The 17,138-nt window shown below is 41.2% G+C and overlaps 1 protein-coding gene across 4 annotated transcripts in view; it reads right to left on the bottom strand.

The window, feature by feature from the left end:
- The window catches only part of cad (carbamoyl-phosphate synthetase 2, aspartate transcarbamylase, and dihydroorotase), a 93,552-nt gene that overhangs the window by 63,572 nt on the left and 12,842 nt on the right, over nucleotides 1–17,138 (bottom strand). For all 4 annotated transcript variants that reach the window (XM_033021385.1, XM_033021384.1, XM_033021386.1 and 1 more), the window contains exons 6-10: nucleotides 16,623–16,794; nucleotides 4,292–4,477; nucleotides 3,581–3,693; nucleotides 448–602; nucleotides 60–191 (exon numbers count right to left, since the gene is read on the bottom strand). In XM_033021385.1, the coding sequence (XP_032877276.1) occupies nucleotides 60–191; nucleotides 448–602; nucleotides 3,581–3,693; nucleotides 4,292–4,477; nucleotides 16,623–16,794 (758 nt within the window). The remainder of the gene's footprint in view (nucleotides 1–59; nucleotides 192–447; nucleotides 603–3,580; nucleotides 3,694–4,291; nucleotides 4,478–16,622; nucleotides 16,795–17,138) is intronic.

Genomic DNA, 17,138 nt, shown 5'->3' with positions numbered 1-17,138 from the left:
GGTTTGTCCAGCAAAACAGGCACTAAATATTGTAATGTTAGTTTTGAAAGAGACTATACCTGTGTAACATATTCTGCGGTTATTGGTAGAAAATAGACTTTGTCTGCCAGTCCTTTAGATGTCTGTACCGTTGCAATATTTGGATTGATAAGGATTGATTGAACATTCTCCTCTTTCAGAGCTTTAATTGCCTGAAATAGAACCATAACTTGAATATGAGAAACACATATCTCATCAAAATAAATACATTGAGACACATATTTAGAACAGAAATATAGTAATTTATTGCAGCACGGCTAACTTCCTTGAAGTCTCTTATGAATTCTTGCAAACAGCCAAAGAATTAATATGCAAAGAGAACACTGTATTTTCTGTTGCACTCATTTGCTTTATCCTTTATCATGTTATATCATTACAAAATTGCCTCGAATCCCTTCTTCAACTTACCTGAGAACCTGAGTAATCAAACTCCCCAGCTTGACCAATGGACAATCCACCGGATCCAAGAATAAGGATCTTATGAGATTCCAGCCTTCCAGATGGAAATATACTCTCCTCCGTTCCAGTTTTGTAGGTATAACGCGAAATCACACGTTCTTTAACTGAAGAACAAGAGCGAGGTTTAATTTACAATATTAATTTGTCATAAATTACAAAATTAGGTTTTATAATTGCTCTTAATTGTACACCAATTCCAAATTATACATTTTGTTTTCTAATGTTATTAAAGAATAGTCATAAAAAGAAAATTATCCCTCTATATAATTTTACAAACACGTTAACAAAGCAAAGCGCGTTTCATATAAAGCACTTTGAAGATAAAAAAATGTATTAGCCTACTTCCCTCTCATTGCTATGATCAAATGAAGTCCAAACTGTTGGAGACTATAAATCACTTCTCTTATCTGGTGACCAAACTCGTGTTGGAGCTGCTGAAACAAATTCTCCATGGATGAGAGCTTACAGCACATTTTGGTTGTAGAGGGTACAAGAGTGACGTGCTTAATAAGAAAATCATGTATCAGGGTTGAATGATTAAGCTTGAAGAAAAGGAGAGTTGGGGAAAATAGTGCTGCCATGAATATACCCTTTATACAGGCTTCAGACAAATACTACTAAACAGGCACGGTCACATGGCAAAATTAAAAGAGCTGGTGGCATCTTGGGTGCAAAAGTAACTTTGACAAAAAATAAATAAACAAAAAAAACTTGGTGGGGTGGTACACACTTTTGAAGATTGCAAGAAAAGTAAAATGATGTTCCTAAAAGTACTTGGGCTGATATGTAAAATTATACCAAGTAAAATGTTACAATCACAAAGAGACAGCAATCAAGATACATGCTGCAAAATAAAAATAAAATTAAAAAAATAAAAGTTACATGGCCAATGCTTAAACAGTACAGAATTAGAGAGCTGGTGTGCAAATATTCCAATCTCAGAAGGTGGTAGGGCAGGCTGAGAAAATCAGTTTCTCTCCAAGTCATACAAAATCATTACTTGGAAATATTCACTGAGCATTCATCATCACCAGGCCTAGTTACTGGTATTCCTACACCACAATCATCATAAAACTGATGTTCATGGAGGCAGCAAACAAGAGATTTATTAGAACTCCAATGGCAAGAAGGGGCCTGGACGAGTACAAGCTGTGACTCAACAGGTAACTCTCTCACCCGAGTAGGAATGTTTTGCCACCATCCATCATTTGAGCACAAAAATGCAAGTTACCATTTGGTGGCAACGAAGCACTGCACTGGTACCACCTTTCAAATGAGATGTCACCACATTTCAAATGAGATGCAAACCAGAGGTTTTGTCTGTCCTCTCAGATGACTTAAAAAAAAATTATAAAGGCATATCAAAATGCAGAGTAGTTATTCCTTGGAGTATACTTAATTATTATTTTTAACGTTGAAGGTTATCTGGTCATTAACAATTGCTTTCAGTTGAAGGTTACTGTGCACAAATTGTCTACCTCATTTCTTCAGTTATAACAAAGACTTCAAAGTACCTCCTTGACTATAAAGTACTTTCGTAAATCCCAATGTCGTGCAAGGCATCATAAATATTCATAGCTCTTGTTGTTTCCCTAAAAAATCTTATAGGATATTTCATTGGTGTTCAATATCATGAAGGATTTTGAGGGGTACAACTATTTAATTTGACTGACAAAGAAGCCCCAACATGACACAAATCAAATAGTCAATACAATGTTCCTTGGAGTACAAAGACTACACAAAAAACCCACAATTTGTAGACTAGATAGCTACCCCAGTGCATTTGAAACATGAGTATTTTTTTTAAACTCAGAAATCAGAATTTTCTTTTTGCAACTATTACTGCAAAACAAAAATATCATAATTTGTCTGGGCTCCAAGCATTTTTTGAATGCACCAGAATAAATGTAAAATCCTTAAAGCTCAACAGAAAGATGAAATAAGTTGAAGCAAAACAAACTGCCGGAAGAACTCAGGTAGAGCAGCATGTGTGGGAGGAAAGGAAATGTCGATGTTTTGGGTGAAGGCCCTGCCGGTATGTATTAGAAGTTGCATTGCTTTAATGTAACAGTGTATCAAGCGGACCTTGTCCTTGCATGACGTGACTAGGAATCAGAACGGATAGAATTTACTTTTTGGATACATACTTAAACATAAACAAGTGAATTATAACCGTTGATTAGAGTAAGATAATAGTACTTTGAAAATATGTAAAACTCAATTTGAACAAGTGGCAAAAGGTTAACTCTTTACAACTAATCTCCCATAAAAATTTAAATACCCCTGCTGTCGAATACATGATAATCACGACACAAGAAACTGAAGATGCTGGAATTCTGAGCAAAACAAAGTGTTGGAGATTCTCAACAGATCAGGCCTGAGGGCCAATCCCCAATTTCCTTATATCTCCTCTTTCCATCCAACACCCATATTCCTCCCTCTAGCTTTACAAGTCACTCCTTTTCTTTCCTTACTCTGTATCATGTTGTCTCCTTTTCACCTTTAGCCTTTGTCACTATCTCTACCCATTTGCCAATGAAAATCATTCCTCATCTGTATCCACCTATCATTTGCCAGATTTTGCCCTAAGCCAAGCTCTCTTTTGAGCTTTCTCCCCCAACTTCTTCAGTCTGAAGAAGGGTCTCAACTCCAAATGTCGTCTGTTCTTCTCCCCCCACACCCCAAAAACATGCTCCTTGACCTGTCAAGTTTGTTTTCTTTTTGCACATTATTATCAACAACAGGATTTAACAGTATACAAAAAGATAATGAACCCAATGAATAAATGTGAAGGATTTAATGATTCATATGATTATGACAAAGTTCCTTGTAGAATATTTTCCTCCGGCACGCTCCAATTCCTCAGAACACAAAAAAAATACACCTGTAAATGCATCAGCGATTTACATATGTTGGGTTTTCAGCCAGAAACAGGTTGGCAGTATTTGCATGTAATACATGAGAAATCACTGCATTTTAAAAAAAAACACGTAATGGTTCAGAAAGTTTTGATTTTGAGTGCATTACAGTCTGTTAAATGCCATCATGATAGGCACTCAGATGCCGACATCAAGGTTCTTACCAGTTATATCTAAATTAACACCTAACTTTGTGTCGCTCACACACTCCAAAAATATATCAAAAAGACCCACTAAGTCTGTTGGTCCTGCCATATGCTCCGGGTGAAACTGCACACTGAAAACAAGGAAAAACAGATTATAAGCAATTTATAAGACATATTGGCTATTTTCCTACAACATGCGCCGCCCACATGTGAGACTATGTATGCAGAATATTGCGTTCTGTTTTTAAATCATATAATCAACTCAGTTGCGTGATCTTTCTTGAAAGGATTAAATAATTATTTTTTTTAATTTTGAGCTACAAAATACTAATATTGTATTTTAAATCAATTAAAAATACTCAACCTTATCTGTTCATGACTACTATATTAGGGAAAGGAATCCAATTGAACTTTCCATTTTTAAGAAATTTTAATGATTATTTGTAATGATCTGACCCAGAGCAAATCTTTCAATCCAATCAATATTACAAAGATCCTCTGCTTCTCCAAAATGGCCTATCTTTGGCCCAGGCAACCTGCTCAATTTTTTGTCGATTACATCTCTTGAGAATGCTCCTCCCTCACCCCATATTAAAGTTCAATGAATCATCTCTAAATTATCCAGAGACAATTTACTACATTAATAGCACAATGCAAGTGTCATGCAGATGATGTAATAAGAATTGAAAACTAACAGGTTTAATTCATGTTGCCTTTCAAAGTACTTACCTGAAAATTGGTTTAGTATTATGAATTATTCCTTCATTAGATTTGTCATTAGCATTGGTGAACAGAACAGACCAATCGTTTGGAAGAAAACTTGTCTCAACAGCAAAACCATGATTCTGGGATGTAATGAAGCAACGTTGCGTATCTTCATGAATACAAGGCTGGTTATGCCCGCGATTTCCATACCTATCAAAAGAAAACCAAAATCAAATGTATTCCATTCAGGAAATGTTCAGCAAGTACAGCAATAGCCCAACAAATCTAACCTATCCCCAACTAGTCATAAAAGTATCCAGGAGTTATACATTTCTTCACAACCATTGATAAAATTTCTACATGCTGTGATCTAATATTTTGAAATATCAAGAAATAGATTCAGAATCACATTTATTGTCACATGCACCAATTAAGGTACAGTGATATTTGAGTCATACAATTAAAAGAACACAACACAATTAAAAGGAACGATAACATAACATAAACATCCACCACTGTGATGGTAGGCAATAAAGTTCAGTCAGATAGATGGTTGGATACAAAGAAAGAAGGGGGGGCAGGTATTGTAGCGAAAGAAAGGACTCTGCAGAAGGACTTGGACAGATTGGGAAAGTGGCAGATGGAATACATCATGCATTTTGGTAGTATGAATAAAGGTATAGATTATTTTCTAAATGGGAGAATTCAGAAATTGGCAGTGCAAAGGGACTTAGGAGTGCTGGTACAGGATTCCTAGAAAGTTAATTTGCAAATCAAATCAGTAGTAAGGAAGACAAATGCAATGCTGACATTTATTTCAAGAGAACTAGAATATAAAGACAAGAATATAATGCAGAGGCTTTATAAGGCACTGGTCAGACTGCATTTGGAGTATTGTGAGCAATTTTGGGCCCCCATATCAGATGACGTATGTGCTGGCCCTGGAGAGGGTCCAGGGGCGTTTTTTTTTACAAGAATGATCCCAGAGATGATTGGGTAAACATTTGAAGAGCGTTTGACGGCACTGTGCCTGTGTTCGCTGAAGTTTAGACGGTTGAGGGGAGGGATCTCATTGAAACTTACAGAATAGTGAAAGGCCTGGATAGACACAACCCTGATTGGACTGATCCAGGATGGGGAGTAATCTGCCTACAGACAAGAAGTGTCACAGTTGGCGTCCTGCTGCCGTAGCAACAACCTAGAGCTCAATGCTCTTAAGACAGTGGAATTGATTGTCGACTTTAGGAGAGCTCCCCCTCCCCTCACCCCACTCACAATCAACAACACCACAGTCACATCTGTGGGGTCTTTTAAGTTCCTGGGAACCATCATCTCCAAGGGCCTTAAGTGGGGGACTACCATCGACTCCACAGTCAAAAAGGCACAACAGAGGATGTACTTCCTGCGGCAGCTGAGGAAGCACAATCTGCCACAGGCAATGATGGTCCAATTCTACACGACCATCGTAGAGTCTGTCCTCACCTTCTCCATCATGGTCTGGTTTGGCTCAGTCACCAAGCACGACACCTGGAGGCTGCAGCGAATTGTCCGATCAGCAGAGAAGATTGGCTACAACCATCCCTCCATTGATGAACTGTACACTGCAAGGGCCAGGAAGCAAGCGGGCAAGATCATCTCTGACCCCTCTCACCTTGGCCACAAACTCTTTGAATCAAAGATCCTATAACAGATCAAGATAGGCTACTCCTGCGAAATGCAATGGACTGACGTGTAGTACGCTATGGAGGGGATCATGGGCATTTTTCCACGCCCATTTTAGTAACCTGAGCCTACCTGACCCGACCCGACTCGCAGTGTAATCAATGTTGTGCGGCAACAGTTTGTGTGGGTTAGATTCATAAATCTGTCAGTTCATACTTCTTGTCAAGAATAAAATTTGATTCTGGTAATTGCCTTTTTCAATGTTTTTTAAATCATTTCTTTTTAAATGGTTCACAAGCAGTGTTTGAGTTGATTTTGTAGTAACCGGAACCGACCCGACCCGCAGGGTGATTGACATTGCGGGGGAACTTTTTGTGCGTGATATAGGGTTAGATTCATAATTCTGTTAGTTCATAATTTAGTTAATTCTTGTTAAAGAATAAAATGTTTATAAACACACATACATGAAAATTATATAAATGTATATAATCATAAAACACACACAATTATATTTCTTCTGATCCAATAATGAACTTTATTTCAGACTAGACAAGGGACATTAAATAAGAAACATTGTAAATAAGAAACATTGTAAACCTCCCCGCAACTTCACACACACTAGGCCTTATCCCCCCCCCCGGCACTCCCTCGCCGGGCACTCCCTCGCCTGCCCCCTCACTACAATGTCTCCCCCCCTCCTATGCCCCTCTCCCCACTGCCCCGCACCCCCTCTCCCCACTGCCCCGCACCTCTCCTCTCTGCCCGGCACTCCTTCTCCACGCTCTCCTTCTCCCCGCTGCCCCGGGCCGCGCACTCCTTCTCCACGCTCTCCTTCTCCCCGCTGCCCCGGGCCGCGCACTCCTTCTCCCCGCTCTCCTTCTCCCCGCTGCCCCGGGCCGCGCACTCCTTCTCCCCGCTGCCCCGGGCCGCGCACTCCTTCTCCCCGCTGCGGATCCAATCTTTGGCCGGAAGCAAGAGGGCGGAGCAAAATGGCGGAACAAGATGGCGGGGTCAGGTTTCTAAAATGAGTCATAAAATCGCCCATGAATCCGCCCATGAGCGTACTACACGTTTGCGTGAGAGTAACCCATCTTGCTCTGCTATAAGATCTTTGCTTTGAATCACTTCCCTCTGGAAGGCGACTCCGGTTGTCAAAGCTGCCACAGCCAGACATAAAAACAGTTTTTATCCACGAGTAGTTGCTCTATTCAACAGCCAAAAATCTGTAGCCTCTCTTTGATCTGGTATTTTGTTGGTTCACATGCTTGATCAATGGTGTTTTATTATTAATGTCTTATTATTATCATTAATGTTTAGTGTTTTCTGAGTCATTCGTAACTATCACTGTACGTCATGTTGTTACTTGTGGGCGGAGCACCAAGGCAAATTCCTTGTATGTGAATACTTGGCCAATAAACTTACTTACTTAGAGTGGATGTGGGGAGGATGTTTCCACTAGTGGGAGAATCTAGGACCAGAGGCCATAGCCTCAGAATAAAAGTACGTACCTTTAGGAAGATGAGGAATTTATTTTGTCAGAGGGAGGTGATTCTATGCAATTCATGATTAGTACGGGTGTCCGGGGTTATGGTGGAAAAGACAAGAGAATGGGGTTGAGAGGGAAAGATAAATCAGCCAAGATTGAAAGGCGGAGTCGACTTAAGGGCCGAATGGCCTGATTCTACTCCTATCACTTAAGATAGACATGATTTTGTTTTTGAACTGAGAAAATAAATCCGATCTGAAGATTAGTAAAAGGATGAGAAAGACACAACTCTCCAATAAATTATTAAGATAGAAGAATTTTAGCAACACATTTATAAAACAATTTATATGGAGAAAATTGGAACTAAAATCCTTTGAACTTTTGCTGGATTGATTCACATGAGAAAAAAATTTAATTTATTCTCCAGAGCGCAAGGAAGGAAGGTCACACCCACAATTTACAACACATCATCATGCCTTACTTTCAAAAGGAAATGGCAAAATAAAGTGTTTGTGTACCTGCAGAGCCAGGGTCATACCGCATTGAAACACTTGGCCCACCGCAACTGAACCTTCCATCATGTACGCAACAACATTAATTCAAATTTTCTTTTCACATTGCCATCAACAGACTCCATCCTCACTGTGCTCCGAATGTCACCTATATTTACAGTACCCAAATAACTCATCAACCAGCACATCTTTGTAAGTAGAAGAAACTGAGTATATACAGGGGGAAACCCATGTAGTTACAGGGATAATGCGCAAACTCCACATTTCCAGCATCAAAAACAAATAAATGGAGCACCCTCTGCGCCAACCAAAAACTTAATTTTGCAAAGTTGCTTAATTGCATAGATAATCAGAGAAAGTTTCAGTATCCATCTATCAATGTGCATGTACAATCAAAACAATACCGATGACACAACACCTTTCTACAAGTGTTACAATCCCAAAACACCAATACAAGATTCAAGTGAGTTTATAGTCATGTGTCCAGGGCTCTCACTTAACTTTTTTTCCCTGTTGCCAGTCAGGCAACCTTGACAGCTTTTTAGGTTGCCAAATGACAGTTTAGGTGGTCATTTAAGACGGTTTGCATGACGCGTGCGATAATGTGCTCGGACGAAGTATGTAGTTACCAGTTGGAATTATGCTCAATGAAGCATTCACATACTATGTTCAAGAAGGAACTGCAGATGCTGGAAAATCGAAGGTAGACAAAAGTGCTGGAGAAACTCAGCGGGTGCAGCAGCATCTATGGAGCGAAGGAAATGGGCAACGTTTCGGGCCAAAACCCATCAGTCTGAAGAAGGGTTTCGGCCCGAAACGTTGCCTATTTCCTTCGCTCCATAGATGCTGCCGCATCCGCTGAGTTTCTCCAGCACTTTTGTCTACATTCACATATTATTTCTGTTTCAAATAACTCACAAACTAAACATATTCACCAATCAAGACATAATATATCCCACAATGACATGCAGCAAAATTATAATACAATATCTCAACTCTTTTTACACATTGCAATTAATGCAATTTCTATTAGTTCTTTCCACTTCCAAACAAAACTGTGGTTAGATTATTCAGCATATGATCAACCTGTGTCAATAAATCCTGGACCATGGTAACATTTATGCTTGACCATGCACATTGCAGATTGATGCAAGCATGTTTTCTGTGAAGGACCGAAAACTACTATGACATGGCCATAGCATGGGTCGTTCTTGCTATTGGCACAGAAACACTCTGGCTTCCCACTTAATTTATCCATAACAAAATATACAGGTTGCAAGGAAATTTCTAAAGGCATTTTATGATAATAGCTGTAAAAACCGACTATACCCATCTGACAGGTTAAACATTACACTAACTGACAAGAGATGGCCAAAGGACATAACTGCAGCAAATGTTCTTTTGGTAATATGTTTAAAGGTGTCGAGAAGGGGAAAGAGGGGGAGAGAGAGAGGGGGAGAGAGGGAGAGGGGGAGGGGGAGGGGCAGAGGAGGTGGGGTGGAAGGAAGGTCAGCGCTCCTCGGACAACATCGCCCCGCTGCCTTGGCCGTCCCTGTCCAACGCCAAATTGCCACCGCCAAAGGGGGAGGCGGTTGGGATATCCTCGCCACCGCCTCCCCTCCTCCGCCAGCCGACAGGAAGCTGCAGGGGCCGAGTGGTGCAGCTCAAAGATCCTATAGCTGTAGGATCTTTGGTTCAGCTGCTTCAGACAGCCGAAGGAGACCTCCCTCTCCCTCTCCCTCCTCCCGGCCTCGGCGTGCGAGAGGGGGTGTTTTGAAAGCGCCGTTGGCGGATTTGCAAGCAGCGGCCGCTATCGCCCTGATAACGGCCGCTGCTTGCAAATCCGCCAACGGCGCTTTCAAAACAACCCCTCACGCACGCCGAGGGAGGGTGAGAAAGAGAGGGAGGGAGGCCTCCTTCAGCGGGGCGGGGTACGGGAGGATGCGGCGGTGGAGCCGCTATCGCGGCCGCTACTGCCGCTGTTCGGCGCCCGTCATTCGCTCCGGTCCTTCATCACCATGCACCAAGTATCTTTGCCCCACAATACAGCCATCGCCGACATGAAACGTCACGTTCCTATTCTCCAGAGATGCTGCCTGACCCGCTGAGTTACTCCAGTTTATTGTGTCTATCGGTATAAACCAGTATCTGCATGCCAAGCCGGGCAAAATGAGTCGCCGTTTAGGTTGCCCCGCGGCACTTTGGGTGGTCAATGGCACCCGGGCAACCGCTAATTTCGAGCCCTGGTGTCCCAGATAGGACAATGAAATTCTTGCTTTGCTTCAGCACAACAGAATATGGTAGGCATGAATACAGAACAGATCAGTGTGTCCATATACCATTATATAGATATATACACACATGAATGAATAAACAGATAAAGTGCATATAAACAGATAATGGGCTATTAATGTTCAGAATTTTTTTTTGAGTTGAGTTTAATAGCTTGATGGCTGTGGGGAAGTAGCTATTTCTGAACCTGGACGTTGCAGTCTTCAGGTTCCTGTACCTTCTACCTGAAGGTAGCTGGGAGATGAGTGTGTGGCCAGGATGGTGTGGGTCGATGATGCTGCCATCCTTTTCGAGGCAACGACTGCGATAGATCCCCTCGAAGGTAGGGAGGTCAGAGCCGATGATGAACGGGGCAGTGTTTACTACTTTTTGTAGTCTTTTCCGCTCTTGGGCACTCAAGCTGCCGAACCAAGCCTCGATGCAACCAGTCAGCATGCTCTCTACTGTGCATCTGTAGAAGTTAGAGAGACTCCTCCTTGACATACCGACTCTCCGTAATCTTCTCAGGAGGTGCTGAGAAAAGACATTCTTGCCATAGAGGGAGTACAGAGAAGGTTCACCAGACTGATTCCTGGGATGTCAGGACTTTCATATGAAGAAAGACTGGATAGACTCGGCTTGTACTCGCTAGAATTTAGAAGATTGAGGGGGGATCTTATAGAAACTTACAAAATTCTTAAGGGGTTGGACAGGCTAGATGCAGGAAGATTGTTCCCGATGTTGGGGAAGTCCAGAACAAGGGGTCACAGTTTAAGGATAAGAGGGAAATCTTTTCGGACCTAGATGAGAAAAACATTTTTCACACAGAGAGTGGTGAATCTCTGGAACTCTCTGCCACAGAAGGTAGTTGAGGCCAGTTCATTGGCTATATTTAAGAGGGAGTTAGATGTGGCCCTTGTGGCTAAAGGGATCAGGGGGTATGGAGAGAAGGCAGGTACAGGATACCGAGTTGGATGATAAGCCATGATCATATTGAATGGCGGTGCAGGCTCGAAGGGCCGAATGGCCTACTCCTGCACCTAATTTCTATGTTTCTATGTGCTTTCTTTATAATTGCATCAGTGTTCTCTGACCAGGAGAGATCTTCAGAGATGTGCACGTCCAGGAATTTGAAGCTCTTGACCCTTTCCACCATTGTTGATATATACGGGACTGTGGGTCCCCATCCTACCCCTTCCAAAGTCCACAATCAGTTCCTTGGCTTTGCTGGTGTTGAGGACCAGGTTATTGTGCTAGCACCATTTGGTCAGTCGGTCGATCTCTCTTCTATACTCTGACTCGTCCCCACAAGTGATACAACAGTTGTGTCGTCAGCGAACTTGATGATGGTGTTCGCACTATGACCGGCTACGCAGTCATGAGTATAGAGTACAGCAGGGGGCTGAGCACGCAGCCTTGCGGTGCTCCCGTGCTGATTGTTATCGAGGCTGACATCTTTCCACCAATTCGAACAGTCTGTGGTCTGTGAATGAGGAAGTCGAGGATCCAATTGCAGAGGGATGCGTAGAGCCCCAGTTCTGCGGTGTTTGGAGGGGATGATTGTATTAAATTCCGAGCTGTAATCAATGAATAACAGCCTGACATATGAGTTTTTGTTATCCAAGTGGTCCAGAGCGGAGTGGAGAGCCAGCAAGATCGCATCCACCATTGATCTGGTGTGGTGGTAGGCGGACTGCAGTGGGTCCAGGTTTTTGTCGAGATAGGAGTTGATTTGCTCCATGATCAACCTCTCAAAGCACTTCATTACCACCGACGTTAGTTCCACTGGTCGATAGTCATTGAGGCACGTCACCTTGCTCTTCTAGGGCACCGGTATAATTAATGCCCTTTTGAAGCAGGTGGGGACCTCAGAAGTGAGAGGTTGAAAATGTCCGTTAAAACTCCAGCCAGTTGGTCCGCACAGGTTTTTAGAACACGACCGGGTATACCATCAGGTCCAGGCGCTTTTCGAGGATTCACCCTTCTGAAGGATTTTCTGACACCGGCCTCTGTGACTGTGACTGAAATACCATCACAGCGAATGGGGGCTAGAGAAGGCACATCAGTGTTCTCCCTATCAAAGCGTGCGTAAAACGCATTGAGCTCGTCAGGGAGTGATGCTACGCCGACATTCGAGCTACCTCCTAATACTGTGAGAAAGCTGCAATAATTATAAAACTGTTTTTGTAGATTAAATAATTCTTCCAAATTCCATGAAAAACCAATGTATAAATTTTTTGCATGATGGTGGTCAATATGGAATTTACTTTAAAATCCAAATAAATGCCTGTGTAATTCATCAGAATCCACAACTAAAACCTGATTTCAAGACGAAAAGAAAGAATTTAGAAATTTTGGAAGAAAATCCAAATAGTTGAAGGTTCACAATCACAATCACAAGAATAAAACAATACGAGTCAAGCCTGTACCAGTACTCTTCTTCACAGGGAGATACAGTGCCCTCCATAATGCTTGGGACAAAGACCCATAATTTATTTATTTGCCTCTGTGCTCCACAATTTGAGATTTGTAATAGAAAAATATCACATGTGGTTAAAGTGTACATTGTCAGATTTTTAATAAAGATCATTGTGATACATTTTGGTTTCACCATGTAGAAATTACAGCAGTGTTTATACTTAGGCCCCCCATTTCATGGCACCATAATGTTGGGACACAGCAATGTCATGTAAATGAAAGTAGTCATGTTTAGTATTTTGTGGCATATCCTTTGCATGCAATGACTGCTTGAAATCTGCAATTCATGGACATCACCAGTTGCTGGGTGTCTTCTCTGGTGATGCTCTGCCAGGCCTGTATTGCAGCCATCTTTAGCTTATGCTTGTTTTGGGGGCTAGTCCCCTTCAGCTTTCTCTTCAGCATATAAAAGGCATGCTCAATTGGGTTCAAATCGGGTGATTGGCCATTCAAGAATTTACCATTTTTTAACTTTGAAAAACTTCTTTGTTGCTTTAGCAAGATCATTATTTTGCTGTAGAATGAACCGCCGGCCAATGAGTTTTGAGACATTAGTTTGAACTTGAGCAGATAGGATGTGTCTATACACTTCAGAATTCATTATGCTACTACCATTAGCAGTTGTATCATCAATGAAGATAAGTAAGCCAGTTCCTTCAGCAGCCATACATGCCAAGGCCATAACATCCCCACCCTCGTGTTTCATAAATGAGGTTGTATGCTTTGGATCTTAGGCAGTTCCTTCTCTCCTCCATACTTTGCTCCTACCATTATTCTGATACGTTAATCTTCGTCTCATCTGTCCACAAGACCTTTTTCCAGAACTGTGGTTGCTCTTTTAAGTACTTCTTGGCAAACTGTAACCGGGCCATCCCATTTGTGGATAACCAGTGGTTTGCATCTTGCAGTGTAGCCTCTGTATTTCTGTTCATGAAGTCTTCTGCGGACAGTGGTCATCCACACAGGTGTGACAAATCCACACCTGAAGAGTGTTTCTGATCTGTCGGACAGGTGTTTGGGTTTTTTTTTCTTTATTATGGAGAGAATTCTTGTCATCAGCTGTGGAGGTCTTCCTTGGCCTGCCAGTCCCTTTGCGATTAGTAAGCTCACCAGTGCTCTCTTTCTTCTTAATGAAGTTCCAAACAGTTGATTTTGGTAAGCCTAAAGCTTGTCTTGTTAATACTTGGCTGATGTCTCTAACAGTTTTATTCTTGTTTCTCAGTAATGGCTTCTTTGACTTTCATTGACACAACTTTGGTCCTCATGTGGATAAACAGAAATTAAAATTTCCAAAGGAGATGGAAATACTGGAGGAAAGACGAGGTGCTGTGAGCTCTCTTATACCTGCATTAAGGAGGCAATTAAACACACCTGAGCAATTACAAATGCCTGTGAAGCCATGTGTCCCAAACATTATGGTGCCCTGAAATGGGGGGACTATGTATAAACACTGCAGTAATTTCTACATGGTGAAACCAAAATGTATAAAAATGCCCTTTAATAAAATCTGACAATGTGCACTCTAACCATATGCGATGTTTTCTATTAGAAATCTCAAATTGTGGAGTACCTAGGCAAATAAATAAATGATGGGTCAATAGACAATAGGTGCAGAAGTACGCCATTTGGCCCTTCGAGCCAGCACCACCATTCAATATGATCATGGCTGATCATCCACAATCAGTACCCCATACTTGCCTTCTCGCCATATCCCCTGACTCCGCTATCCTTAAGGGCTCTATCTAACTCTCTCTTGAAAGCATCCAGAGAATTGACCTCCACTGCCTTCTGAGGCAGATAATTCCACAGATTCACTAACCTCTGTGTGAAAAGGTTTTTCCTCATCTCCGTTCTAAATGGGTTACCCCTTATTCTTAAACTGTGGCCCCTGGTTCTGGACTCCCCCAACATTATGGAGGGCACTGTAATTAGGACAATTGCTTTCCATCAGCCTGGAACTGTTGGCATTTACCAGAACAGTGCAGGCTTATGTTTCTTATCACTATGAGCCTTTGAGATCATGGAATACTTGAAAAGCACTTTCACAAATTAAAGTAGTTTACAAATGAAGTGTGTAGCTGTTTTGTACTCCAATATTGATGGAGTGGGGAAGTCTCATCTCCAAAGGGAATAGAGAATCTCATCATATGCCACACAAAAATCAACGTTCCTTAATTAATTCTCCTACAATTTTTAATTCACAAGGTTTACTTTTGCAGCTGTAATTTCAATCACTTGGTTAACATGTGGATTACTCATTCGGAGACTGAATGACATTAACAAAATACATAATCGGCCAAAAATATTTAATACTTGTCTTGTTTAGAGCATAACCCAAGTTATAACACATTCAACCTGCTGTTTAACTGTTGCATACACATGGACTTATTTTACTTACAATATTTTAATATGCAATATTTTACTTGTTACGTAATGTAGGTTTTAGGATCTGTAATGTATATTATGCATACAAATTCGTATAAGGTAATAAAATCACTCAGAACACTTCTACATCTTTCAACACCACCTTTCCCACTTTATACCAACTCTTATACTGGGGTACACACTCACTAGCCTTGGCAATGCTCAGGTAGTTTGCTCAATGTTTCATATGCCACACAAAACAATGTTTCATATGCCACGCACTTACTGATCAGAATGAGGAAAATAGTACATTTCGGAGCTACTTTGGAGATCAGAGAGCAGCCACAAAATGAAGCAGCATCAGTGTTTCAAGTGAATGAGCCTTAGAAAGGGAAAAGTGTTCTTATTGGCTGAGATTTTAAACAAGTATTGAAGCAAGGAAAGGACAAAACTGATATTCTGTGACAAGGTGGCAAAAAAATCAAATGTCAAAAGGGATGATGGTCCAAGGTTAAACAAGCAAGCAGAAAGCAATTAGTGGGGTTAGATGTAGTAATAAAAGACTGACTATCGTTATCTTAAACTGTTGAACTCTAATATTTGGAATGGTGAATATTGCCCAAACAACAGAGAAGATAGCATTGCCCAAGCCGAAAGGTGCTTTAATGGTTGAGGGTAAAGGCCAAGGACAGAGTAGTCACAGGAAGAAATGGAAACTAAAGTTGGGGAATTAGAACGTGGATACACAAGAAACAAAGATGCTCTGCTGATCAATAACCCAGCTTGCATTTGGTCTCCTCAATGCCATATATTATATTGTGAATGGTGAATATAGCATGTTAAATTAAAAACGATTTAATGTCAGTGCACTGGGATGAAGTATTTGTGGGGCTGGATATTGTAAAGTAATGAAAGTATAGGCATTACTTCTTCTATGTTATAATGCAAAAATGTTGTGGCAAGGCCAGGGGTGGTGTTCACAAAGTAGGAACAAAGTAGTCCAGGGAGAATTATCTTTCAGAAAAGGGAGAAGATAAATCAGATGTCTGCATCACAATAGAAGTGGCATAAAATGGTAGATGATGTCCAATGAACAATGACACCAGTGTGGTGGAAAGCAGTGGCAGGGGAAGCACATCAGTGAAGGATGGGAAAGGGATTGAAGTGGCTATAGTACATTTCACATCGTTTTTAAACCTTATCCTCGCTGCAAATTAATAATGTGATCCTTGCCTCACAATCTTTGCCTCATGAAGCAAAGGTTAGAGGCGATTGTCCGCACAAAGATAGGCAGTCACGTCGATTTGATCTAGTTCAAGTTCAAGTGAGTTTATTGTCATGTGTCCCTGATAGGACAATGAAATTCTTGCTTTGCTTAGCACACAGAACATAGTAGCTAAAGGGGAAGTAGCTATTCCTGAACCTGGTTGTTGCTTCTAAGTGTAGAAGCAGACAAGTTACTTTACCAGCACGATCACTGAAGAAAGTACATGTGATTCAATTCCTAGTAAAAGATATGTTATCACAAAATAACACATACAAATTCAACCTCCTACGCAAATCTCGTTTGCAGCTCACTCACTTCATTTTGTAAGTCTTTACTCCAACTGCCAATGAAAGAATCTGATGTCCCAAACAAATTCCAAATAACGGCTTTGGCTTTTCTTCAGCAATTATTTTTTTGACATTGTTAATTGTTTCTTGACAATACTCAGGATCTCCTGGGCCATTGGTAATAAATAAACCATCAAACTCTAAAATGGAAAAACAAAAACACTGTATATTTCCAACAATCATTCATCATTTTCCACAAGTGAGACAGACATAGACATGACTCGAAATATATATATTGAGTGAAGGTTGTTTCATTTCTCGCCTCTACACAGCATTCATCATCTAAGATTCCACCGGGTGGCGTTTCGATGGCAGCCTCGCCTACAGTCTGTCTGTCCTGTTCGTCTTTTTTTTGTTATTTTGAGTGTGTTTAAAAAGTATGTGTTAATATTCTCTGGTTTGTTTTATGTGGAGGGTGGGCAGGGGGGGGGCTCAGAGAAAACTTTTTTTCAATCTCTTACCTTGCCTGAGATACGATTGTTTT

This window comes from Amblyraja radiata, chromosome 5, assembly GCF_010909765.2.
Source record: "Amblyraja radiata isolate CabotCenter1 chromosome 5, sAmbRad1.1.pri, whole genome shotgun sequence".
Lineage (NCBI taxonomy): Eukaryota > Metazoa > Chordata > Chondrichthyes > Rajiformes > Rajidae > Amblyraja > Amblyraja radiata.
This window is presented reverse-complemented; position numbering and strand designations above follow the sequence as displayed.